The sequence below is a fragment of the Tiliqua scincoides genome, chromosome 5 (assembly GCF_035046505.1).
Source record: "Tiliqua scincoides isolate rTilSci1 chromosome 5, rTilSci1.hap2, whole genome shotgun sequence".
In the NCBI taxonomy this organism is placed as follows: Eukaryota; Metazoa; Chordata; class Lepidosauria; order Squamata; family Scincidae; genus Tiliqua; species Tiliqua scincoides.
Window position 1 is genome coordinate 106,230,505 of NC_089825.1, and position 25,415 is coordinate 106,255,919.

General features: G+C 43.3%; 2 protein-coding genes across 2 annotated transcripts; one reads left to right on the forward strand and one right to left on the reverse strand.

Annotated features, from left to right (window-relative positions):
• Positions 1–9,044: 9,044 nt before the first annotated feature.
• Positions 9,045–9,998, reverse strand: LOC136652947 (olfactory receptor 14I1-like). The gene has a single exon (XM_066629870.1). It carries the CDS (start codon positions 9,996–9,998, stop codon positions 9,045–9,047), a length of 954 nt encoding a protein of 317 aa, XP_066485967.1.
• A 9,322-nt stretch (positions 9,999–19,320) lies between these two features.
• On the forward strand, positions 19,321–20,235 carry LOC136652949 (olfactory receptor 14A16-like). Its single transcript, XM_066629872.1, has one exon. It carries the CDS (start codon positions 19,321–19,323, stop codon positions 20,233–20,235), a length of 915 nt encoding a protein of 304 aa, XP_066485969.1.
• The last annotated feature ends 5,180 nt before the right edge of the window (positions 20,236–25,415 follow it).

Consider the following 25,415-nt stretch of genomic DNA (forward strand, 5'->3'; position numbering starts at 1 on the left):
CAGAGCAAAAAATAGAAAAAAAAATGCTAGCACAGGTTCGAGGAGAGCCTTTGGGGAAGGAGGTCTTATAATGCCTCCTGCTCTCCCCTGCTCTATATAGTCTGTGGCATCGCTATGGAGGTGCAGGGGGGTGCAGACCACACCAGGTGACATGCACAGGGGGGTGACACCACTACGGGCCAAATATTTAAAATCTTGGTATTTTTGAATAATACCATCATGTTATATGTCATTTGATGCAAGAATGCTTCAATTTGCTAATTATTTGATTGATTTGTTCATTATAAGCCAAAAATGTAAGCTTGGAAATTGTTTTGTATGAGCCCTTCTGTAGGGAAGGGCTATAAATATGCTTTTTTTTTTTTAATGACATGAAATATCAACAATTATAATTGACTTCTGGATTCTAATGATTAAAAAATAAACCTCTCTTTTTAACCCTTACCTTTACAAAAATAATAATAAACCCCACTGCACTGATCCAGCTGCACCAAAGAGCTAATGCTGCATCCCGCATGGGGGGGTAGTCAAGAAGGCCTCCTTGAGATAAGGGAACTAATAGGTCTACTTGGATCTGCATTAGCTCTTTAGCTGGCACAATTCTGAGTGGACCTGGAGAGGTAGATCGAGGCTGGGAAGGAGAGTAGGGAATTGGCAGAGCTGCCACTTTCCCCTTCCTGCCCTTGGTGCATCCCTTCTGCACCCTGGTCCCCGCCCTGCTCTTCCCCCTCTCCACCCCATCCCACCCACTGCCCACCCCTGAACCAACTTACTGGCACTGGAGCACCCAAGATTGCTGCTGTTGTGCAGCATCTGCCACTCACTGTTTCCAGCAGTGGCCCAGTTGCATGTGACAGTGCGTCATGTTTTGTGATGCTGGAAAAGCTTCTGCTCCACCAGAACACCAGTCCTGATGGTGCAGTGGGCTCTTAGGATTGTGCCCTCAGGCTGCAATCTTGTACACACTTTCATGGGGGTAAATCCCCTCTGGGTAGACTTGCGTAGGCTTGTGCTGTAAGGGTGCAATCCTAACCCCTTATGTCAGTGCTTTCCAGCACTGGCATAGCAGTGCCAAAGGGACATGTGCTGCATCCTGCAGTTGGGTGTCACTCACAGAGGCCTCCTCAAAGTAAGGGAATGTTTGTTCCCTTACCTCAGAGCTGCATTGCCCTTATGTCAGTGCTGGAAAGCACTGACATAAGGGGTTAGGATTGTGCCCTAAGTCTCTAAGTATATATACAACATTTATTTTTGTATAAGAATCTCTGAAGTGCTGTCCTGATCTCCTTATTCCTTATGCTATAAATAATAGGATTCATTAAAGGGGGGATGACTGAATACATTACAGCAAGAACCAGACCTATCATGGGTGAGAATATAGAGGTTGGCCCCAAGTAAGCAAAGCATCCAGTAAAGTAGAACAAGAAAAGGACCATGAGGTGGGGAAGGCAAGTAGAGATGGTTTTTCTCCTTCCCCGTGCAGAGGGGATCTGAAACACTGTTCTGAAAATGTGAAAGTAGGAAATCATGATGAATCCAAAACACCCTATCCATAACAACGTAGAAAAGAGGATCGCTCTATATTCAGGAATATATGAGTTAGAGCAGGCGAGTTTGAGAAGCTGTGGGGGTTCACAGTAGAACTGGTCGATGGCATTAGAGCAGAAGCTGATTCTAGATGTGCAACTTGAGTGCAAAAGAGCATTACAAAGGCTAACGATCCACATGGCGGCTACAATTTGAATGCAGGAGACTTTGCCCAGAAGTCGCTCATGGTGCAGGGGTCTGCATATGGCAATATAGCGATCATAGGCCATGACGGTCAGAAGGAGGAATTCTGATGTCACAAAAAAGGAAAAAAAGAAGACCTGCAGCATACACTCAGGATATGAAATTTGCCTAGTGGCCAGTAAGGAATTTGTCATGGCTTTGGAAACAGTGACTGAAATGTATTCAAGGTCAGCCAAAGATAAGTTGGCCCGGAAAAAGAACATGGGTGTATGAAGACATTGGCTGAACACGACCACGAGGATGACCAGAAGATTTCCGATCAAGGCCGCCAGGTAGATGAGGAAAAACAGAGCGAAGAAGACAATCTGCAATTCTTGACTTTCAGAGAAGTCCAGGAGAAGAAACTCAGTTGCAGTGCTTTGGTTGGACATTTCCTTCTTCAGTCTGGTGCCTCTGATGGGGAAGGGCAATAAAGGGGGGGGGGGAGAACAGAAGCTTTATGGAGTTTCTATATACTTTTTTCCCCCTGACATGGATTGTTTGTACATAAATGCACTATGTTACCTAGATGGGATTCAAGTTTACTAATCTATGGAATATTCCCTTGCTAACTGGGCAAAGAGGTACCTTTCAAAGTGGTGTCCTCATATATTTAGGGGGGGGGGAAATCAACCATACCTCATCACTCCAGCATGGTGTCTTTTCGAGTGGCTGTTGCTGGTGCCTCTTCTGTATTTTTTTAGTGTGATCTCTTTGGGAACAGGGAACCATTTACTTTACTGATTTTACTGTGTAAACCGCTTTGTGAGTTACACTTGATGAAAAGTGATATATAAATTATGATGATGATGATGAGATGATTAACAACTACTCCACAGGAGTAGTTCACAAAGCAGTTTACATAGTAAAATAAATCAATAAATGGTTCTTTGTCCCCAAAGCGCTCCCAATCTTCTTCTTCTTTAGCATTTGTCCCCTGTGATGGTGGGGTCTGCTATCTAAGAAAAAGGGCTCCCAATGAAGAAGAAGAAAGAAAGAAAGAAAGAAAGAAAGAAAGAAAGAAAGAAAGAAAGAAAGAAAGAAAGAAAGAAAGAAAGAAAGAAAGAAAGAAAGAGCCACTGGAAAATGAGCCATGCTAGGCTGAAGAGGAACTGTTGCTCCCCCCTGCTAAATATAAGAGAACACTTCTTTGAAGGTGCTTCTTTACCCAGTTTGCAAGGGTTAAATATTCTTAATAATATTCTTAATAATAATAATATTCTGCAAGATTCTGTAATATATATAATATGAAATATATTAGAATAAAATATTCTATAGTATTACATATTCTTAATAATAATAGGTAGTATTAACTTCCTGAGCAGACCTTTCCTAATTATGGATAGCAGAAATAAAAGAGAAACATGGTTAGAGAACTCCATTTGTGGGTTGATTATTATTCAAACCAACTCCTTCTTTGGGAAGAGATGAAAAAGCAATCTGATGGGTTGAACTTGTCACATTACCTTAATCTTGCCTTAACTCTGATCGCTCAAGACTGTTATCTACAGCAATGGTTTGGAGAGAAACACATGCATTGAAATTGCCTGATTAACTAGTCAACGGCAGCTGAGTAATCAACTTAAATTTTCTGACAAACCAAATGTTCCAGTGCAATCCTATGCATGTCTACTCAGAAGTAAGTTCCATTATGTAAAATGGGTCTAGGAAAGTATGTCTAGGATTGCAGCTCTAATTGGAAAAAAAAATGAATACAAAGTGCCATGGATAAAACCACAAATACAATAAAGAATGCTATTGGCATTCAAGCACACTTTTTTTCTGTACCATCCCCAGATCTCCATCCCCTGACCCAGAAATGAACTGTTAAAGAAACAAGACAAGTTCCTTCTATATCATTGCATGTGGCAACATTATTTTCATAATTGCAGAGGTGACAGTGACAGAGAGGCTGAGGACTGTGTAAGTCCAGTGGCCCATCTGACCACACAACAAACAAACTGCTTTGCCTGGGACAAAATTTTGCAATTACTCTTTTGGAATGAGTAAAAGCACTTTTCTTAGCACTTTTTGTCAGAGTTACATTAAGCTAATTCACTTTGGTAAGGTAATGAACTTTCCTTTTTTGGAAATGTAGCTCCACATTTCAGGAAAAATAAATAAATAAATAAATAAATAAATATGGCATCTTTGTGAATCCCAAGTCAAAGAGCAGAGTCTCTCAACCATTCCAAAATGTTTTGAAGCCAAGAGATATATTTATATTTTATTTTAGGAAAGGGAGTTTAATAATATCAGGCACACATTTGGGGGGGGGGGAAGATTTCCAGTTCTATTGGAAGACATAGCACAAGTCTGAGGGGCCCAATCCTTTCCAACATTGGTGCAGCCACACAAATGGCGTGTGCATCCTGCAGTGGGGGGTGCAGTCTTGGAGGCCTCCTCGAAGTAAGGAAACATTTGTTCTCCTATCTTGGAGTTGCATTGCTTCTGCATCAGCACTGGAAAGTTGGATGGGAGTCAGCCCTAAGTACATTTATAAGTTCCATTATATTCAGTGGGACTTAGTGGGACTTACTCCCAGGTAAGTGTTGGGATTATAGCCTTAGGTTGAACAATCACAGAAGAAGAAGTAAATGATACTAAAAGAAGAAAATACTTGAACTGTATATATTTTGTCCAGGCTGGGAAATAATTTTACTTTGGTTGCAGGGACCTTTTTTCTAACTATTGATCTACCTGGAGATTTGTCTGTCTGCTTGCTAGCTCTGTCACACTGAACAAATTATTCACATACTCACATATGCAGTCAATCATTCTTTGCTTCTATCTTTTACCTGAGCAGTTAGTGAGCATCACATCCGCTGTCTCACTGTCCCACATCCCATCCACATTTTTCTCCCTCAGACATGCACATTTTATTACTTGGTTCCGGCAGCTTCCTATGTATGTGTCAGTCTATGTTGGTTTTTGTGCATTCCTCTTCTTCAGAAATCCTTACGTTATTCACTTGTGCGTCCTCCACTATGCGTTGTCAAAGGTTCAGGCAACTGGATACCAACTAAAATGGTAGCAACAGGACACCTTTGTATGTTTCTTTTTTTATGAGTAGTTGTTGGGAGAGTTGCTCTCTGGAGCCCAATAAAGTTTCTTAACAATGGACCAAGAGAAAAAAGAAAGATGTGTTTAAATGGCTAGAGAATTAATATGTGGAAAAGTGAAGATGTTATTTGCCACAATTGGTGGGGCTCAATTCAACCATGACTAAGCAAACTCCTGTTTTCAATGTGAAGATTGATTCAACGCTGGTACTAATGAATCAAAATCTGATGAAAGTTCTTTTTGAACGGGTGAACTCCCTCTTTACTAGCTACTTTACTAGTATTCCTGGATTTCCCATTCATCTGATATTGGGAGAGAAGACTTCCACATACAGGGTGAAATATCTAGACACCTCTGAGCCCAAATGTCTCTTTTCATTACATTTTGGGCAAACATTTTGGGCTTAGAGTGTCAAATATTTGGAAAATGCCAAACTTTGCAAGTCTCTCTCTCTCTCTCTCTCTCTCTCTCTCTCTCTCTCTCTCACACACACACACACACACACACACACACACACACACACACACACACACACACATGAACAAAAGAGCAACAATTCATTGCATATTCATTTATTTAAATAATACAGACCAATCCTTTGCGCTGCTGTGTATTATATAAACATCAAATAATTACAAAAAAGAAATACGAGTGAAACAAACTCAGTTGTTGTCGGGGGTTGGTGCATGCTGGCATGTCACCCAAAACATAGTGGCATGTCACCTTTGACATGTGTGTCATAGGTTCGCCATCACTGTTTTACTAGAAATTCAGATCTGCTAATGACATTGATGCCTGAAAATCCCCTTCCCCTCTGTTCTCAGATGCTGGAGACAACTGCAATCAGCTGCTGCAAGGACAGCATCATGGCACCCTACTGGACACTTTGAAATAATGCAACTCTGGCACATGAAACAAAGGTCACCAGCAACAGCCCAGGCATGTAGACAATGAAAGTGAGGTTATATAATGTCCATCTCTGCTTTCCTCAACTTGTATCTTAGTTGCACTGCAACCTGCCCTCCACCCTTAATATGACTATGTGGGCACAGATCTGGTTGCTTCCTTTGTCCCTCATTGGTCGGTGCCTAAGTCTTTTTTGTGTTTGTGCTCACTCTGCAATACTAGCATTGAAAGTTCATCTGCCTGTGGCCTTCAGCAGATTAAAGGTTGCAGTGTTAGAACGGCACTTGATTCTATGCAGGTCATTGTAAGAATCCAAGTAAGGGATGTCGCAAAGATAGACTAGCTCAGGCATCCTGTCTTGCTAAGATGGAAGAGTGCTGGGCAGAGTCCTCAGGGACCTCAGAGACCGCTCAAAATAGGCTGTTTCACCCTCTCCAAGTGCTCATCTTGGATTCTGGTGACCAAAGGGTAGGCCCTTTCCCCCCATTCCTTTATGATGGGGTCCCTGGGGACTACATCTAATTCACATCTGGCTTCCAAAAGACCAGATAGCATTTCACTATAGGGAATGGTTACCACAAGGCTTCTTGCCCTTGCAAGTCCTGTCCTCCTTATGTGCCTTATTTCTAGCTCAAATATTTCTAGCTCCTGTAATGTTAGATAGGATTCTTATTCCTTATAGGCAGTGGCATAGCTAAGGGGGGAATGGGGTATATTGCCCCAGACACCATGCCTTGAGGGGTGACAACCTGCATCCTCAGCGGCAGATCATGAAGCAGGCAGACTCCTTTGCATTTGGGAGGAATTCTGAGGCACAAGGAGGCCAAAAACTGGAAGTGCCTTTCAGAGGTCTCCAGGAGGCCTTCTGAGGTCTCTCAGGAAGGCCACGGGGGGTATTTTGGGCATCTAGCCCGGTGGGGGGGGGCTTGTTAAAAATTTATGTGTCCCTGGGTGTTAGTTCTCTTAGCTTCACCTCTGTTCTTGAGAGCAGTTCGATGAAACTCAAAGAAAAGCAGGGTTGTGTACATCTCCCACACAGAGATTCAAACTTCTTAGTTCCACAGAGAGTTGATATGAGTAGAACTGGTGAGTAGTCATGTAAACAGCTGGAGTCTTTTGATTTGAGATTGTTCACCTTAGTAAAAGATGTTGAGATGAACCAAGGAAACAAGGAATAGCTTCTCAATGGAAATAATATAGTAGGACAATAGATATCTAAAATATTGCCATCATTGCCCATATCTGTAAGCTTTTTGGGAAGAACTTCCAAAGGTTGGGGCTGTATCAGTTTGTTGCAGTAAACACAACAGTGCACCTAATACACAACTGTTTTGGCCTAAGTTTTCATGTACTCAAGGCTATTTCACAAGATGAACCTGATCAAGTGGTGAAAGCAGGCCCTTGGAAATACTTTTTTGGATTCTGGGCAATTACTTGCCACCTTCATGTTGCAAACAATCCATTGAATGGAATGGAATTGGAAGAAAAGATTCATCAAGACACTTACAGCCCAATCTTATGCCTGTTTACTCAGAAGTAAGTCCCATTAGAGTCAATGGAGCTTACTCCCAGGAAAGTGTGGATAGGATTGGGCTATTAGGCACTCTTCCTTAGGATCAGAATGGATATTATTCCCCAGGTTAGTCTAGTAAACCACTTCAAAAGATGTACTGATGGTTATAATTTGGTGAACCTTCAAAGTGGTATGCCAGAGATCAGTTTTAATTAATCTTAATCTCTCTCTCTGGGTTTCTGCTGCAGAGAAACTTAACTGTGATGAAGCAAGTGCAGCTGGTGCACAGTGAACAAATGTTTTGCCATACATCAACTAAAATTACACCTGAATAATCAGTTCAAAAACCTCAAATGACCAAAATCATTTGCAATGGGATTCATGTAAAAGAGCCTTGCTGTCTACTCAAATCTTCAATGAAAAATTTGAACCATTACAGGGTACAAGCAGTTATTACTTACACAGGTTAGATCAATAAGAGCTCATAATTTTTTTTTTTTTTTTTAATAGAAGACTTAAGTTACTGAAATCAAGATGTACTGGATGATCTCCAATGGCAACTAAACTTTCTGGGAAAAGTTATACACCGTCACCTTGTGGAATTCAAACCTCTTCTTGAAAATCTTCTGCATAGCTGCTTGGATGTCTGTTTCTCAAGTTATAAATGATGGGGTTCATGAGAGGGGGCAAAACTGTGTACAAGAGTGCAGCCAGCAGGTCCACAGGTGGAGATGACAACACCTTTGGTCTCATGTAGGAAAATGTGCCCTGCCTGTCTGTCCTCTTTAATTCAAGATTAATTGGTTGCTGTGATAGGGTCGGGTAGGAATTTTTGACTCTCAACCAGACTGACTGGAGGTTAAGGGTTTCTTCGCCTACCCTGGCGAAGTTGGGTGAAATGGTGTTGGGTTTGATTGGTCACTTGGCAGGTGCCGTGTGTGTGTGTGTGTGTGTGTGTGTGTGTGTGTGTGTGTGTGGGAGGGGGAGGTAGGCCCTAGGCCTTGTCCATCTGAGGTAAGCAAAGTTAAGGAGTGACTTTGTACAGCTCCCATGATGTTTGACCAGCTCAAAGAGGCTGGCTGGCAAGCCCCTGGACTAGAAAGGGCAAGGCTGACACTGGATTTTTCCAGCTGTCTGCATCATTCAGCTGTCTGCATCATTCAGCTGTCTCGACCCTCATGGGTTGGGGAGGATAGGCATAATTAGTCAATGACTGAACAGAGCCTGGAGCCAGATGGTACGTCCATCTGGAGAGGTAGACAGTATACACCATTTTCCCCCAATTTAGGTTCCCGCGCAGCTTTGGGTGGTAGTTAGTGCCCTGCTGTTTTCATGCAGAAAGTTAATAAATTGGCCCAAGTTACTTCCAAAGTCGGTGTCTGGTGTCTTATTTTCAGTGCAAGGGTTAAAAGCCACAATAGGTATTCTGATGCCTACTGAGAGATGTTCACCTCTGTTATATCCACACATTCACAGCAACATACCCAAGTATTATAGCAGCTGTATGGACCTTTCACAATCAAGTGACAGTTAGCTACTGATGTGAAAATTCCTCCAGAGATGCTTCACTTGTTTTATTGAATCTTTTCAAAGCTTCCCTTGAAAATTCCCAGGTATTTCTCCTTGAGATGACACCTGAAATCCATCTTAAATTCCACTGAGAATCTGGCAGTGTTCCACATGATTAGTCCTGCTCAAATGGTCACAATAAATTGCCTCTATATGGGATTGTGCCATAAGAAAATTGACCCCAGGCAGACTGGGTATGTGAAGGGGCCCATAGAGTTCACCATTATGCAAGGAAACCCAGTAATGTATTTTTAGAGAAGTATTGCAAGCCTAGCATCCTGGACAGGGACATTTTGATTTCTTTGTTTCTCATGCTATAGATTAGTGGATTCATCATAGGTGGAACCATGGAATATATTAAGGTAAATGCCAAGTCCAGGTTTGATGGTGCATCAGGAGTGGGCCTGAAGTAAGCAAAACATCCAGTGAATACAAAGGTGGAGAAAACAATGAGGTGGGGAAGGCAGGTAGAGAAGGCCTTTTGCCTTCCCTTCACGGAAGGAATTTTGAGCACTGAGGTGAAAATGTGCACATATGTGATAACGACAAAGACAAAGCAACCTAAGCCAACACTAGCACTTAACCCAACAACTCCAATTTCAATTAGGTACAAGTCAGAGCAAGCAATCTTAAGTAAGTGTGGAATTTCACAGAAGAACTGATTGACAATGTTGGAACAAAAGGGGGTTGCAAAGGTACCTCCAGCATGCAATACGCCATAGAGAAGGCTGGTGATCCAAACACTCACCACCATTTGGGTGCAGGCCGGCTTGTTCATCACCATCTCATACTGCAGTGGATAGCAAATGGCAACATACCGATCGTAGGCCATGACTGTGAGGAGAGAGACATCGGATGCTAAAAATAAAAGGAGCAAGAAGACTTGAGCAACACATTCAGCATAAGAAATGTGCCTGGTATTGAAGAGGGAGTTGGCCATGGATTTGGGCATAATGACCGAAACTTGGCGAAGGTCCTGGATGGCCAGGTTCATCAGAAATAAGTACATGGGAGTGTGCAAACGAGGGTCAATGGCCACTGCTGAAATGATGAGAAGGTTCCCTGTGACAGTTGCCAGGTATAAAACCAGGAAAACAAAGAAGTGTAGAATTTGCAATTCCCGAACCTCTGTGAACTCCAGGAGCAGAAACTCAGACAGAGAAGAGTGGTTAGTCATGGTGATGATGGTTTGCTGCTTGGTAGGATGCATGTCACCTGTATAAAGAAATGGAAAATGGTTAAAAAATGGTATTGTGTAGTAGTGGTTATAATGATAAAGTAACAAGAGAAACTATCAAGCTGGGACTTTGTTTTGTACATTAGTACAGGCAGTGACAGCAGTTGTTTGATAATATTATACCTGCATACTCATCATTGCTTAGTTATGGTGACTAAGGCAATCCCTAAAATATTTGAACCTACAAACCTAAAGTTTGAAGTTATAAGATTGAACAAAATAATGAAAAAGAGACCCTGCAAACTTGCCTCTGAGTTAGGCATATTTGGACCTTCATAAATAGACCAAGGATAACAATTTCAAATGACCCACACTGCATTCCTACCTTGTCATTTCACTTTAATTTCTACCTTGTCATCTGAAAATGCTCCTGAAAGGCACAGTGTTTGGAAGAGCTACACCAGCTCTTGAAAAAACGTGCAGTCGAACAACCACCTGAAATATTTGATATAGTCCACCAGCCGGTGGCGTAGCTAGAGGGGGTGCAGAGCACTAAGTTCTGCGGAAAGCCTCATTGCAGCATGCAGTCGGCCCCTCCCCCTCCCCTTCAGAGCCATTTCAGGCGGGGTGAGCAAAATGGAGACGAACGGAACCATCATAGCAAAAGTGCCGTAGAGGACGTGGCACCAGCGCTGATTATCACATCAGTTGGCGCTGGGCTTCAGCACTAAGAAAACAACCTCATGGAACAGCCAGTGGTATGTTCTACTGTTGGCTGGCGGAGAGGCTTTTTGGGGCAAGAGAGGATGGGGAAAAGTGGGAGGGGGCAGAACTGGGTGGGGGGAGGACAGGCTGGAGGAGGATTGGCGGAGATGGTGGCAGTGCCTGCCACTGTATCCTGTGCCCCCTCCCAAGTTGTGGAACCCTACATGGTCCTCAGTTCTGTGCCAACTCAAAAACTGACACAGCTCCGAGGAGACCCATTGGGGCTTCCTCAGTTCTACATGGGGTAAGGGAACAATTATTCCCTTATCCTGAGGAGACTCTGGCAGCTGCACTAGTCCCATAGGTTGCTGCAGCAGCCATTTCAGTGCCACTGCATAACTGGACACCACTAGTGTTGTTGGGCTTAGGCTGCCCAACAACACCCTGGATCACCCAGCTTTCACTAAGAAATATCTGTCATAGGACAATTGTGCCTCAACTCCAACTGGCAGAGTGGAAGCGTCTGGCTAGTGGTACAGCTAAATGAAGAGGTGAATTTGGAGAGTGATAGAAACTACTTTTTTCCAGCAGCTAACATCTCTCATATACTTAGTATATAGTATACTCATATACTATATACTCATACACATATACATTTGCAATAGACAGCATAACACATAATCTCTCTCTCTCTCTCTCTCTCTCTCTCTCTCTCTCTCTCTCTCTCTCTCTCTCTCTGATAAGGAAGTTCTATCCTTTTTTCACATATTTGGAGCTCTATTTGGGGTGCAAATGAAACTGTCCAACAACCCGGTATCAGAGCAGCAGAAACACCAATTGTATGCAAGTCCATGGGCATAGGAGTCTTAAATGGTCATAGGAGTCTTAAATCCCAGTATATCAATCAATCAATCAATCATTTCAGCAAATCATATTCCCAGGGATATTTGAACCTTTGGGGTGGGGCATTCACATTTTTAAGTGAGAATACCTGAAAATATTATTTCACCCAGACAGGCAGTTCACTCAGGTGTTTTGCCTTAGACCAGGTTCATAGTCATAAAGATGGTTGACTGAGGTTGAATCCCAGTTATTGTTTTCCAATATTAATCCCACCTGTTCCCCCCATTACTTTGGCCTATTACCATCCTTTGGCCGTATTTCTAATTACTACATGGAACTAATCAATCCAAGTAAGAGGCAGGCTTTTATGCTCACCAGATTTAGTATTTTCCCCTCTGCAGTTCTTGAGGGGAGATTTCACAATGTGCCGTTCGATAGCAGGTTTTGCAAACTCTGTTCTTTGGAACCCAATACGCTATATCCGATATTGCCCTGCTCTTTGAACACTGCGCAGTACCTTTTTAGACCCAATTTTGTCTGTCCTCTCTGGTTCACCCAATGATTTCTTGCGTTCCCTTCTGGAAGATACTTCTGTGGCTATCACTGATTCAGTCGCTATTTGCTAGTTGTTATAAGAAAACTATCTTCATGTGTCCCATCAACTTAAACTTTTATGCTGTGGATAGAATCTTGTTGTATAGTTCGTGTCTTTTGTGTCTGCCATTAACTGTTTTATTGCCAATAAAGGTTCTTGAAATTGAAATTGAATTGAAGATGGTTGAGAGAAAAGGAGACCGAGAGTGGCAGAGAAATAAGAGAGAGAGAGAGAGGGAGGGAGGGAGGGAGGGAGAGAGAGAGAGAGAGCAATTCAGAAATCCTTCAGGTAAGTAAGATTGTAAAAATATAAGTAGCTTACAATTTTTCTTCAGAGATTTCTTTCAATTTCTGTTTCACTTTCTCCGAGAGTGATACAGAATGATCGTGCATCTGTCTGAAAATCACTAAAATTTCATATAAGTCCTCTTAACCTTCAGTCAACATAGCAACAAGAATTGCCGATGTGGCAAAAGGTTTATGACTGTTTCTATTGAGTTCCTAGAGATTTGTTCTCCAGAGTCCAACACCACTCAGCCACAGAGGCATGGAAAAAGTAAACAGTTCATAAGTAAAAGTTAACTCAGTTTGGTTAATCAATTAAGATAGAATAACTGAATATCTGAAAATGGAAGAAACTTTCACAGGAGTGAAGCACTTCCTGATCACATTTAAAAATATATATATTTACAGCCCCCCACACCCTCCAGATGTCTAGTTTTCCGTTAGTGCTATATAGGTGCTTAGCAAAAGAGCAGCAATAGGGGTAAAATATGACCAAACACTTTTAGTTCCATTTTTCTGGATGAGAAAGAATTCCAGAAAGTTCTTCCATTCAGTCCAGCAACCACTCCAGGGCAGCATACAGGAGGCAGGTAGCTCAAAACTATTGTGCCTTCTCTACCACCTCACTGTCTTGTTCCTATTCGAAGGGGCTTTGTTTAGTATGTATGTATGCTCTTACTTAAATGCTATATTTTGCTTTGCAACAAAAGCCTTAGGGCAACCTATGCTATTAGTAATGAATTAAATGAAAATAATTTATGAAACCGTTTTCATAAATTTTCATTATGAAAATGAAACTGTATTTTTTGCTCCATAAGACGCACCTGACCATAAGACACACCTATTTTTTAGAGGAGGAAAACAGGAAAAAAAATATTCTGAACCAAATAGTGTAATAAAATATTTAATAAACTATAACTGAATAACATTTGAACCATGTAAAGTGAACAGCAGTCAATACAGTGGCATTAAGAACCATTATCACTGTCATTAACAAATGGAGAGACTTAAAGGTTTGAGTACTCTAGTTTTCTGGAAACCCCAAGAACTCATCATCACTAGAGTCAGAATTTATGAAGCTCTTTTGCTCACAATCACTGACATCACTTCCTTCGCTGTCTTCATTTCCATCTAAGGCATTGCTAATGCCACATTTTTTGAATGACATTTTTTGAATGTGAGCATAAACTGGCATGAAAATCTCCCCTTCTTAGGGTGAATGGGATCATAAACTGGCATGAAGATCCCTCCCTTTATTAGGGTGAATGGGATCATAAACTGGCATGAAGATCCCTCCCTTTATTAGGGTGAATGGGATCATAAACTGGCATGAAGATCCCCCCTTCTTAGGGTGAATGGGATCATAAACTGGCATGAAGATCCCCCCTTCATTAAGGTCCCCAACGTGCACTCTTTTTTGCAGTATTCGCTGCAAAAGACGCACACACTTCCCCCCCCCCACTTTTTTGGGGGGGAAAAGTGTGTCTTATGGAGTGAAAAATAATTAAAGCTAGTTACTGTATGTAAATCACATACAGCTCATTAAAGAAAGTCATTTGGTTTAGTTGGTATTTCTTTTTGGATTATGCTAAATGGGCTAAGTAAAGATGTTTTAGTTCAATCTAAAGATACTTCGGCATTTCAGAATATTGTATACGTGAATATTGTTGGGAAAATACAACTTTTCAACAAGAACTTTCACAACACAGTTTATAGAGAGAATCAACAAATGGTCTAATCCTGAGCTGGGGCAGTGCCAGTGACCATCACGCTGCCCCAGCAACCACCATTGTAAAAGTGCCATAAGGCACTGCTGTGCTATCAGAGAGGACGTGGCACCCGTACTATGGCCCATGCCAGTTGGCGCTGGGCCTCAGCACCAAGAAGATGGTGGTGGAACATGGACAGTGGTAAGTACTACCGCTGGCAGGTGGAGAGACTTTTTGAGGGGCAGAACTGGGCAGGGGGAGGGTGGCTGGAGGGAGGATTGGGCCCAGGAGATGGTGACAGACTTTGTGCAGTGTTTATTCATTTGCATGTCTGATGTACAAGGTTCTCAACTTGTAAAATTCAACATGCTGAAATCAGTGCAGACATGCTTGCTACCTGGGGGAGAGGTAGGAGAAGCAAAGCCCTCCTGTTCCCCTTGCATCGATGACTCCATCCCAGTTCCAAGTGTTTAATCGGTGTATTAACTGATCTTTGCATTTCACTACCAAATTGTTCCCCAACCTTTCTTCCCAATTTTAGGATACTCTAGTTTTTGATTTCCTGCAACCTACCCAATATATAACTTGTACCTGGGGGGTGGGCAACAAATTCAGATTGGAGATAGTGACAGATGCACATTTTTTTCTAACACAGGAATAAGGGGATAATAATAGGTTTGGGCTTCTCCTGAGCACTTATTTCAAATGACAACTCTGGTGCACCACTGAGAGCCCTATCCTGAGCTCCTGGGGAGTGCGGCTGCGGTGGCACGGAAAATGGCTGCTGCTGCATCCTGTGTGCCCACAGCAGCCACGGACGGCACCTTTGGAGAAGGGGACAAAGAATAGGTTTGGGCTTTTCCTGAGCACTTCCTTCAAATGACAACTCCACTCTGGCTCACCATTAAGAGCCCAATCCTGAACTCCTGGGAAGGGCAGCTGTAGCAGCAACAAAAACAGCTGCTGCCGCATCCTGCATGCCCACGGCAGCCACGGGTGGCACCTCAGGAGAAGGGGACTTTTGTCCCCTTCACCTGGGTAAAGGGAATAGCCCCGCAATGGGGCTACTTGATTCACTGCCGACCAAAAGGTTGGTGGTGAGGTAAGAGCCTTCATATCAGGCTCAGGATCCGGTGGAGCATCACTCCACTGGTCCTGCCTCTTCTCTCCCTCCCCTGCTCCCTCCCCACTCCCTCCCCCAGCATGCCTCCCCCCGCCTCCCTGGCATGCCTCCCCTGCCCTCTTCCTGTGCTCTGCCCGCCTCCCCTCTCTCTGGAACATCTTCTCCCTGCCTCCCTCCACCCCCACTTTCCTCTCCACTGCTTGGCAGTCCATGCAGACCACCGAGTGGCAGAGGCCAGATGCCCACCCGGCACTAGCCCAGCACCAGCCAAGGTTGGGCTAGCACGGGCGCTTGTCCTGTGTTAGAGATCGCAAACATGCCTTACGGCATGCTTGCAACAGTGCACGTCGGCGGTAAGCCAGCATGTCAAGCTATGCTCAGGATTGGGCTCTTAGTTATTTAACTCATGTTTGCCTGGCCCATAGGTGTACATATTTGGTCCCTGTTGCATATAGGCAATGTTGGGCAGAAACGGTTTATGTGCACCACTTAGTTAGGATTAGTTAGCACCACAGGTAACTTGGAGGAATATTTATTGAATAGTGTCCTATAACATTACTAACTTAAATTTCTATCTGTCAAGTGGACAATGCATTTTGATTAAAAGAAAAGTCAGCAATGAGTACTGATTAATGGGAGACTTAGGGCAGATTCATCTCACAGGAAATGGAAGAACCTGGGTTTATTTTAGCTTGCTTGAAATGATCACTTTTCCTAAACTTACATTCTACTTGTTAACTCTTCCCCCCCTTTTTTTTTGTTACTGAGATCTAACCCTGTATTAAAGTATCCCATATCCACAGGTTGGACCCACCTGGACCCCTCACCTCCAGAGGGTGTTCTGAGGGCCAGGGAGAAGGCCTTTGTGAGGTAAATGGAAATGATGTCCAAAGGCTTTAAAAGGTCTTTGGAGGCCTTTTTTAAAAATGAAAAACCAGAAGTTACCTTCTAAGTCCACTCAGAGGCCTTTGGAGGACCAGGAAGGCCACAGGTGGCCTCCTCAGCCCTCTGAACACCCTCTGGAGGTGAGGGGAGTGAGGTTTTGGGAGCAAAGGGCCCCTAAATCCACAGATTTCATTATCCATGGGTTTCCTTATGGGGGGGGGGGTTGTGGAATGGAACCCCTGGGGATAATGAGGGCACCTTTGTGTGTTTATAAGGCAGTACCTTTCTATGAGGCTCAAGAAAATCCATTATGTAGCAAATAAATCATGAGACTTCAGAGTTCCCATCTTAAATCACTATTGAACTAATACTTTTGAACTATAGAGTCTACTTTTATGTGGCATGATGTGGTGCATACCTGCATGTGGCGATGTGCAGCTCCTCTTTGCATAATGGCATGTTGCAGTGTGCAGTTGACATATGATGACAGAGTCCAAACCACTGGACTCCTTGTCTTAGTTGGAATCGCTTGAGGCGGTTGATGTGATATTATCCTGTTCCCTTTTACAAAAAAGGTGTGGGAACTGGCACTGAATAAAATCAGTGTCATGAAGTTCAGTCCATGATTAATCTCAGTTGCACTCTCTGAATTCTTGCATGCGTCTCCACAGTGGTGTTGAGATGGCCCACCCCAGCCTCCATGCTCACCTACCTATCAGCCAGACCTTGAAACACCTCCTGCAGAACGCCCAGCTCTAACTGGGACATGTAGGCAATCTGTTGCCAACACATACGTAATGAATGCCACATTCATATTTTACTACTTTTTTAGGAGTAGATTTTAAGAAATATTGAATCAGCAAGACAACCAGCTATGAACTGAGCACTAGTCAAAGCAGATCAAGTTACACATTCCGCCTACTATGAGATTAGATACTGTAATTCCGAATTTTCAATAGGTGTAATAGGTTGTGTATGCAGCTGCCTCAAATATTAAACATTAAAATGTTTAATTCTGACCAATATTGATCTTCAGAAGTGTGCCTCTAAATAGATTTGAAGTAGTGGTTCTCATGATTATTCTTTCATATACCTACTCAGGGGCAGTGCTTGATCATGTCAGCAGAAATATAGACCAGAAAGTTAACAATGTTCTGAGTAAGCCTCTGTAGCTTACTTATGGTGGACTCCTGAGACAAACTCTCCAGGAACATCCAATGTAGGTAATACACAGCTTCTGAATGCCTATGTAGACCAACCTCTTTATAGTCTCAACATGAAAAAGATAGATGGACTTTTCAATAAATCTTCACTGGTGGTGCCATACAGATCCATGTGGTTTGAACAGAAATGGTTCCTGGAAATTTAAATATCCCTGAAGGAAAATAGTAAGTAATTTGTTAATGTTTGACTTTAGTGATATGAACGGTTCTCCCCATTCCCCTTATATCTAAATGTCTATTTAACTGTACCATTTATATTTCTGTCACCTAGAGTGAAAAATCCTGAGGATACAAGTTGAATTCTATTGTCTGAAAACTACTAATACTATGGAACCTACTTATACAATGAATAATACACATTTACCTGGAAGTAAGTGTTATGGAAATCAGTGAGAATTACTTCTGAGTAATGCATAGGATTGTGCTATTAGTCTACAACAGTCATACCCAAGTCACAATGCACCAAACAGAATGCAGCCTACCAGCGATGTATTGTGACATCCCAAGTGTTCAACCACAAACCTCATTTTGCTGTTCTGGCTGACCAGCAAATCCAGTTTATTGAGCCCAATGGACAGAAAATGCTCATCTGGTATCCTGATTTGTGCTTGAGGTGTTGGAGGCTATTCACGTTTTGTCTCCACTTTTCTCTGGTGTCCTTCTTGTTTTATGTTTACTGTTGCTTCTTCCTCTTCTTGAATAAGACAAGAATTTTCAATGACCAATGATCATGCAAAGAAACAATGCATGGACAATGGGTTTTTCCTATAAGGATTATGAGTCATTGGAGTGAAATGGAATGTAAAAGGTTAGAGGGGTTCCTATTGATGGCTGCAAGTTGGAGTGATAATTTCCAAATAAGGTAGACACCCTACAAATTCAAGTAAATATAGTTTGTTTCCTCTACCTTTCAAAACGCAGAAGACATAACGAGAGATATTTTCTTATTCTGCAAGTATATGAAACTTTAGCAAGAGTGCCATCAAGTTTGCCATCACCAATTGACCACATCTATCTGAGGGTCTACCTTGACATGTTGACCCCAAACCATGAAAACAATGCACCATTAGGGGGCCGACAGGAGAGCAATGGAGACACCACTGCAGGGTTTTTATCAAGGTCCCCAACAATCTGACACCAACAGTGAACTTGAGATTTCTGTCATTCTAGAGACTAACGGCTCAATTCTGTCCAGCACCAGCCTGTGGTGCCACTGACACAACTTCTGCTACATCCCATGGCAGGCAGGGGACCAGGCCAGCTGAGAGAGGTAAGCAAAAAAATTTATGTATCTCCTCCTCTGTTGCTCCATGGCTCCCTACAGAACCATATGTATCTATGCTAGTAATTTTCTGGTGTAGATCTGTTAAAGTGGAAGGGGCATGTTAGGCCCAGAACAGGAGCACTGATGGTCGCCACTGCACTGAGATCCATCGCATGGGCAGTCCAATCTCCTCCCCAATCCACCCATAGCCCAACATATCTCAATGTTGGGAACCTGCCTGCAGGGTGCTGCTGATGGTGCATGGCCTCCTGACCTTTCCACCTTTGCCCTGGCTCTGCAGTCTAGTGAGGGCTGTGTGATGTTATATGCATGACATGCTGGCAGACCGCAAAATCTTCCAGTGTACCGTGAGGATAGGATTAGGCTGCTAGTGAGGAGACTAGGAGCGCAATCCCATCCAAATTTCCAGCATTGCTGCAGCTGTGCTAACAGAGCGTGCAGTGCACCCTGTGGTAGGAGGGCTGTCACGGAGGCCTCCTCAAGGTAAGGGAACATTTGGGGCTCCACTGCAGCTGCATCAGTGCTGGACAGTTAGATAGAATTGGGCTGTAGAAGTCAGCATTTATATTATCATCATGATTATCCTACATTGGTTACTAAATCAGAATGGAATTGAGTAAGTTCCATCTCTTTTCTCCTACAGCATGCTTCTGAACAGTATGAGAGCAAAATGTCCAACAAAACCTCAGTATCAGAATTCCTACTCTTGCAGTTCTCAGACCTTTGGGAATATCAGATTCTACAATTTGTGGCCTTCCTGCTGTTGTACTTGGGGATTGTCTTGGGGAACCTTCTCATCATTGCCGCAGTAGCTCTTGACCATCACCTGCACAGCCCCATGTACTTCCTTTTAATGAATCTGGCCATACAAGATGTTGGGTTTGTGTCAGTCTTTATCCCCAAATCCATGGCCAACTCCCTCATGAAAACCAGGCACATCTCTTATTGTGGATGCGTTGCTCAAGTCCTCTTCTCTGTCTTCTTTTTATCATCTGATTTCGTCCTCCTGACAGTCATGGCATATGACCGGTATATTGCCATTTGCAACCCATTAGAGTATGAAATGATCATGAACAGGAAAGCTTGTCTGCAAATAATTGCTACTGTATGGACTACTGGTTTTCTCTATTCAGTGCTGCACACCACTGGCACTTTTGCAAGCCCTTTCTGCTCCAACATCGTCAATCAGTTCTTCTGTGAAATCCCAGAGTTACTTAAGCTCACCTGTTCTGACTTATACTTAGTGGAAATGGTTGTTGTTGTGTTGAGTGTTTTTGCTGGTTTAGGCTGCTTTATTTTCATTGTTGTAACTTATGTGCACATCTTAAATGCAGTGCGGACAATTGGTTCTGTTCAAGGGAGGAAAAAGGCCCTGTCAACTTGCCTTCCCCACCTCACTGTTGTCTTCACATTATTTTTAACTGGGTCCTTTGCATACCTGAGACCCTCCCCTGACAATCCATCTAATCTAGATATCGCAATGACTATACTGTATTGTGTTATTCCACCCATGTTGAATCCAGTGATCTACAGCATGAGAAACAGGGAAGTCAGAAATGCTATGGGAAGAGTTTTGGGTTGCTGAATATCAAAAATTGATATTTCATCTAAATGTGTGAATTCTGCATGTGTTCAGCTATAATTTTCAGAGAGCTATGGCTTAGGGCATTCTTGTGGCTCCCTGGTATGCTCAACCACCCTGAAGGGAAACAGAAGAGCTGGAAGAGTCTTGAAACGTGGGCTCCCAGGTCGCAGGACTGAGGAGAGGGGGACAGTGGGTGCAAAATTCCCGAGGCCTGGGATTCCAGGGGGCCCGGGCCATGGCAGACAAACTATACACTACAAAACAAATTTATTACAAATAATTTTGGGTTCCTCAATCTTAGCCTATCCAGGGCTGCATTTCCACTAAAGCAGGGGTGTCCAAACATTTTGGCAGGCAGGCCACATCATCTCTCAGTCACTGTGTCAGGGGCTGGGGAAAAAAATTAATTTACTTTTCAAATTTGAATAAATTTACATAAATGAATATATTAGAGATGGAATTTATATGAATGAATGAAGGTCTTGCAATATCTCAAGGACTATAAAAGGCCTTGCACAAAGCAAGGCCAGCCTTTCCTTTGCTGCCACTGCTGCATCACAGATGTGAAACAGCAAGCAGCGGAGGGAGCCCTCATCCCACAGCTCATGTGAGAGGTCGAACAGTTGGCCGTCACGCTGAGAGGAGTTGCATCAGGCCAGCACGGGCTCCAGCAAGTCTTCGGAGGGCCAGAGGCACATTGGAGACTAGGAGCTCCCTGAGGGCCGGATTGGGAGTCCTTGAGGGACACAAGTGGGCCCAGGACCGGGGTTTGGGCACCCTTGCACTACAGCTTTAATCCACTTTCAATGCACTTCTATTCCCCCAATGCATTTTGGAGACTGTAGTTAAGCGTAACTCTAACACTCTCCTTAATTACAGTCTCTCCAGAATGTATTGGGCAAACAGAAGTGCACTGGAAGTGGATTAAAGCTGTAGTGGAAACACAGCCCAGGTCTTCTCCATAAGCACCAAAGTATATTATTAATACAATTCAAACATGGGAAAGTGAAACTTACACCTTCAGACCAGAACTACTAGGTCCCAGTAGTTGGTCTCCCAGTTCATTTCACAGAATTTCCAGCCTCAATAGTTAGCTCCACCCCGTTTTCTAGTTTAGTGTGTGTGTCTAGGACACATGGCCTTGGATCAAGCCAACATTGCTTGGCATTGCTTGGAGGTGAAATTAACAGCATGGAGTACAGATTGAAGTCTGGAGCACAGAAAAGAAAAAAGAGGGGAAAAATCAATAAATGACTGGGCAAGTTTATTTCACCTGGAGCTTTTTTCAAAATCGTTGCTCATTAATGAGGGAAGATAGTGACAGCCAGTCCTCGGGTGCCCCTGCATTATTAGAAGCAGAAAAAGCAAATGAGGAGGACTTTGCTGAGGTAGAAGAAAAGGAACGCAGTAGCACTACTCAAGGAAGTAGTTTATAAATAAAAAGATTCTCATAATTCTCATACATGTTTTCTTTTAGTTTTAGTTTTGGTCATGCTAAGTTAAAACTCTCAATTAAAAACATGTTTTTAAAATGTAGTAAAATATAGTTTGTAGAATAAAGTTAGGAAGCATATCTAATCATGCTTCTTGCCCCAGTTCCAATGCCTGTTCTCAGCATCCCTGATTGAGTGTAGTTCACATGTGTCAAGGCAGCAAGTAAGGAAAGCAGGATTTGCGCTGTTCCTGCTGGATGTTATTTTTAATGTCACTGCTGGTTTGCCCGCACCAGTTTCTAACAGGCCAAATTGCTGAGGGGCTTTTAAAGGATTGGAGACAATCCGGCAAAGTGTATAATAAGCGATTAATTTTAAAAGAAGCACCTGTAATGCGTAAACTCCTCAATCTGTTTTTTGAACTGGGAATGTTTTGGTCTTGTTCAGCTATCGTAGGAGAGCTCCCTCTGCAATTCTGGTGAGGTTCAGGGAAAGAGATTTGAGTATGGTGAAGTTGCAATGTGGAAAGAGTTAGTTAGTGATATAGCAGGTGAGTTTGGAGCCAGAATGCTCCTTTACTCAGAGGAGGCCTCCGTGACTACTCTCCCCCCCCCCCAAGCAGGTGCAGTGGGGCTCTGTTGCATCTGCAGGGGGAGAGTGGACAGGACTGGGCTCTTAGTCAAATAAAAAAGGGTAATCATTCTTCTCTCCTTGGACATGTCCTGATGAAAGGAACTCAACATTGTCTGTGATTTTTATGAGATGGCAGACTCCATTCAAAGCTGAAACAGAAATCACAGTGATTTGTTTTGTTCCCTCTTTGCAGAGGCCTGACAGCCCAATCCTATCCAACTTTCCAGCATTGGTGCAGCCATGCCAAGGGGGGCTTACACTGCATCCTGTGGTAGAGGGGTAGTTACTGGGGTCTCCTCAAGATAAGGGAATATTTGTTCCCTGACCTGGGGACTGCATAGCAGCTGCATCGGCACTGGAAAGTTGGATAGGATTAGGCCCTGAGTCTGGCATCCATCCTGGAGCAACTGTTACAAGCATAGACAAGAAGAATGAGCAAGCCTGTGTTATGGAACAAATCACCATACACTCCCTTCCCCCTTTATACACATCTAATCCATATATGAAAACAGCCCTTTATAATGGAAATCTGGATGAGTAGTTTTATTACATTAATTTAAATGGAAAAATTCTAACTCATTCCAAAGCCATTCCAAGTTCAACCTGATATTGCCTAAAGCCATGAAGCAGCATTTTTCAAACTGTAGGTCACGGGCCCCTTGACCAGGAAGCTGTAACCTTAAATGGCGCTTGACCCACCTCATTGGCTGCAGAATGAAGTTGCATTGCAATCAGAAGATGGTGCTAGACCTTCAGTGTAACTGAGAAGGAGGCAAGAGCAAAAGATGATGCTCTTTGTCTGATGACCCGTAATTCTCCCATTCTCGGACTATATTTTGCAGAGGTAAATAAGAGACGACACAACTGCACTTGGATTAGAAATTTGGCCACAACTTTATTAACAAAACATCACATACCTAAGGTTCAGTGTGGAGGGTGGAGTCAAGTCCCTAATTATAGACTTCATAAAGGAAGGAAGGGTGACATTGGCCTCATATCCCAGCCACAATTGCTCCCTCCTTCTTGTCTCCCAAGAACTAAAACAGGTGGGGGTGGGGGAATTCCTGGTGGAACCACATGACTAGGCTGGACTTATTTTTGCCAGAGGGTCTTCACCTCTCTGCTGTCAGGCTCCAGCCTTCCCATCCAGCCATGCAGTCACTGATCTCCCAGGGTCATTCCAGCCTCTAATTAGTTAAAAGCCCCAAACTCAACTCTCCCTTCACACTGATCAGAAACCATTCAGTTGCGACGATTAAAATGCAAAGCAGCCAATCAGTGCCAAATAGAACTATAAATGGTTAAATAGTAAACACCCCGGGGAAGGCAAAAAATCCAGTCACCAGAGCCAATCAATGGCTGAACAAAAATTCCTTCCCGGCCTCCAAAATGGGACGACCAATCTAAGTCAGGGTGCCACCAACAAATCAACAGTGAGTGCGAGACATTTGCACAACCTCAGGAAAACATTGCATCTTCTACATCTTCAATCCTTAGGATAGCCCCAGGTCCCTCTTCTTGCAATTTACATGAGACTTGAAGCCCAATCAACTGCCCAGGTGTGGCTCAAATCAGAGATATGCACCCAATCTCTTTGGAAAACATCTGTCAGGAAGGTGAAAAGGCAGGGTGCTCCAGGATCAGCTTGGCACACCACCCCATATTTTGAGCTATCTCCCTACTGACCTTCCTTCTCGCAGTTACTTACTATCAGCGTCCTGCCACCAGTTCCACTTCCTGCAAACCGTCCATGTGGAGGTACACTTCACATGCTGTGGACCTCCACCTGCCAACCTCTTTCAGGTGATCATCTCAAATTTCTGCAGTCACCTCTGAAGTTGCAGCTTCTCTCCTGGGAAAAAGGGAATTACTCCCTCCCCTTGCCAGCAGGTTGAGCAGAACCCCTGAATGCCTCGTGAACAATCCTGGTAAACTGAAACTGAACAAGAGGCTGGCCAATCATTCAGCAAAACAGTGGCCCCAGCTTGGGAGGCCTCTGACTCAAATAAGTCAACACTGCTGCCCCTGGACAAATCCCCAAATTCAGCAAAATCCTAGAGATGACCTTCTGTCCCTTACCTCTCTGGTTGTTCTTGGATCGCTGCAGTATCAACTGGAAGCCATCTCCCCAAACCTTGGCACGTCCTACCATGAATGCTATCCTGGGAAGACTTGGAAATGAGGAGAAAAAAAAACCCCAGCAAAACAGCCAACATCTTATTTGATGCACTTACCATCACAGGATGACCTGCTACCTGGAGAGGTGAGCACTGCTCTGCTCAGCATTTGATGTCCTCCTGACTCAAAAAGCAGCATAAGGATCAGGAAAACCAATGTAATGGGACTACCTGCCAATTTACCAGATATGCTGCAAAGCAACAAGCCCCCTCCCTCCGAAAAGCACACATTTGTAGGACGACTTCAGTAGAGATGGGCCTTCCCTCTGGACACCTTTGCTCTGCTGGAATTAAAAATAGCTGGGACATCTGCCAAAAACCTTCCTCATTGCAGACAACACTGGAGCATCAATGGCTTGTAGTACAGGGATGTGCCATATAGTGAATGCAACGTTATTCTTTATGATGTACACAATATTGATCCACTTGGACTCAATTATGTGGGGGGGGGGGACTTTCAGGAAATAAACGATCTAATTTAAAAATCGAAGTCCACGCAGACCTCAATCTTGCCCAATCATATATAGAATTTAAAAATCCTAGTGATCTTGCCCAATCTAATCAAGGGTCACTTTAAAAATCGAAGTCCACACAGACCTCAATCTTGCCCAGTCAAACATCTGTAGAATTTAAAAATCCTAGTGATCTTGCCCAATTTCATCAAGGATCAAGTCAAAAATTAAAATCCACATAGGAACTCAACATTGCACAATAGCCTTTGTGGAACAGTGTATCTCAATGTTTGTCCTCCTCCGAACCACTCTGCATGGTTCACCTATTGGAGGTACCACCAGAAGTAACTGGCGATGATGTTATCACCAGTTACTTCCAGTTTGGGAGGCCGAATGCAACACTACACACACCAGTAAGAGACTCAGGGTGGACAGGAGGGCTTCTTTGAGCATGCAAAAAGCACACGCTGGAGCTCTGCCTGCCA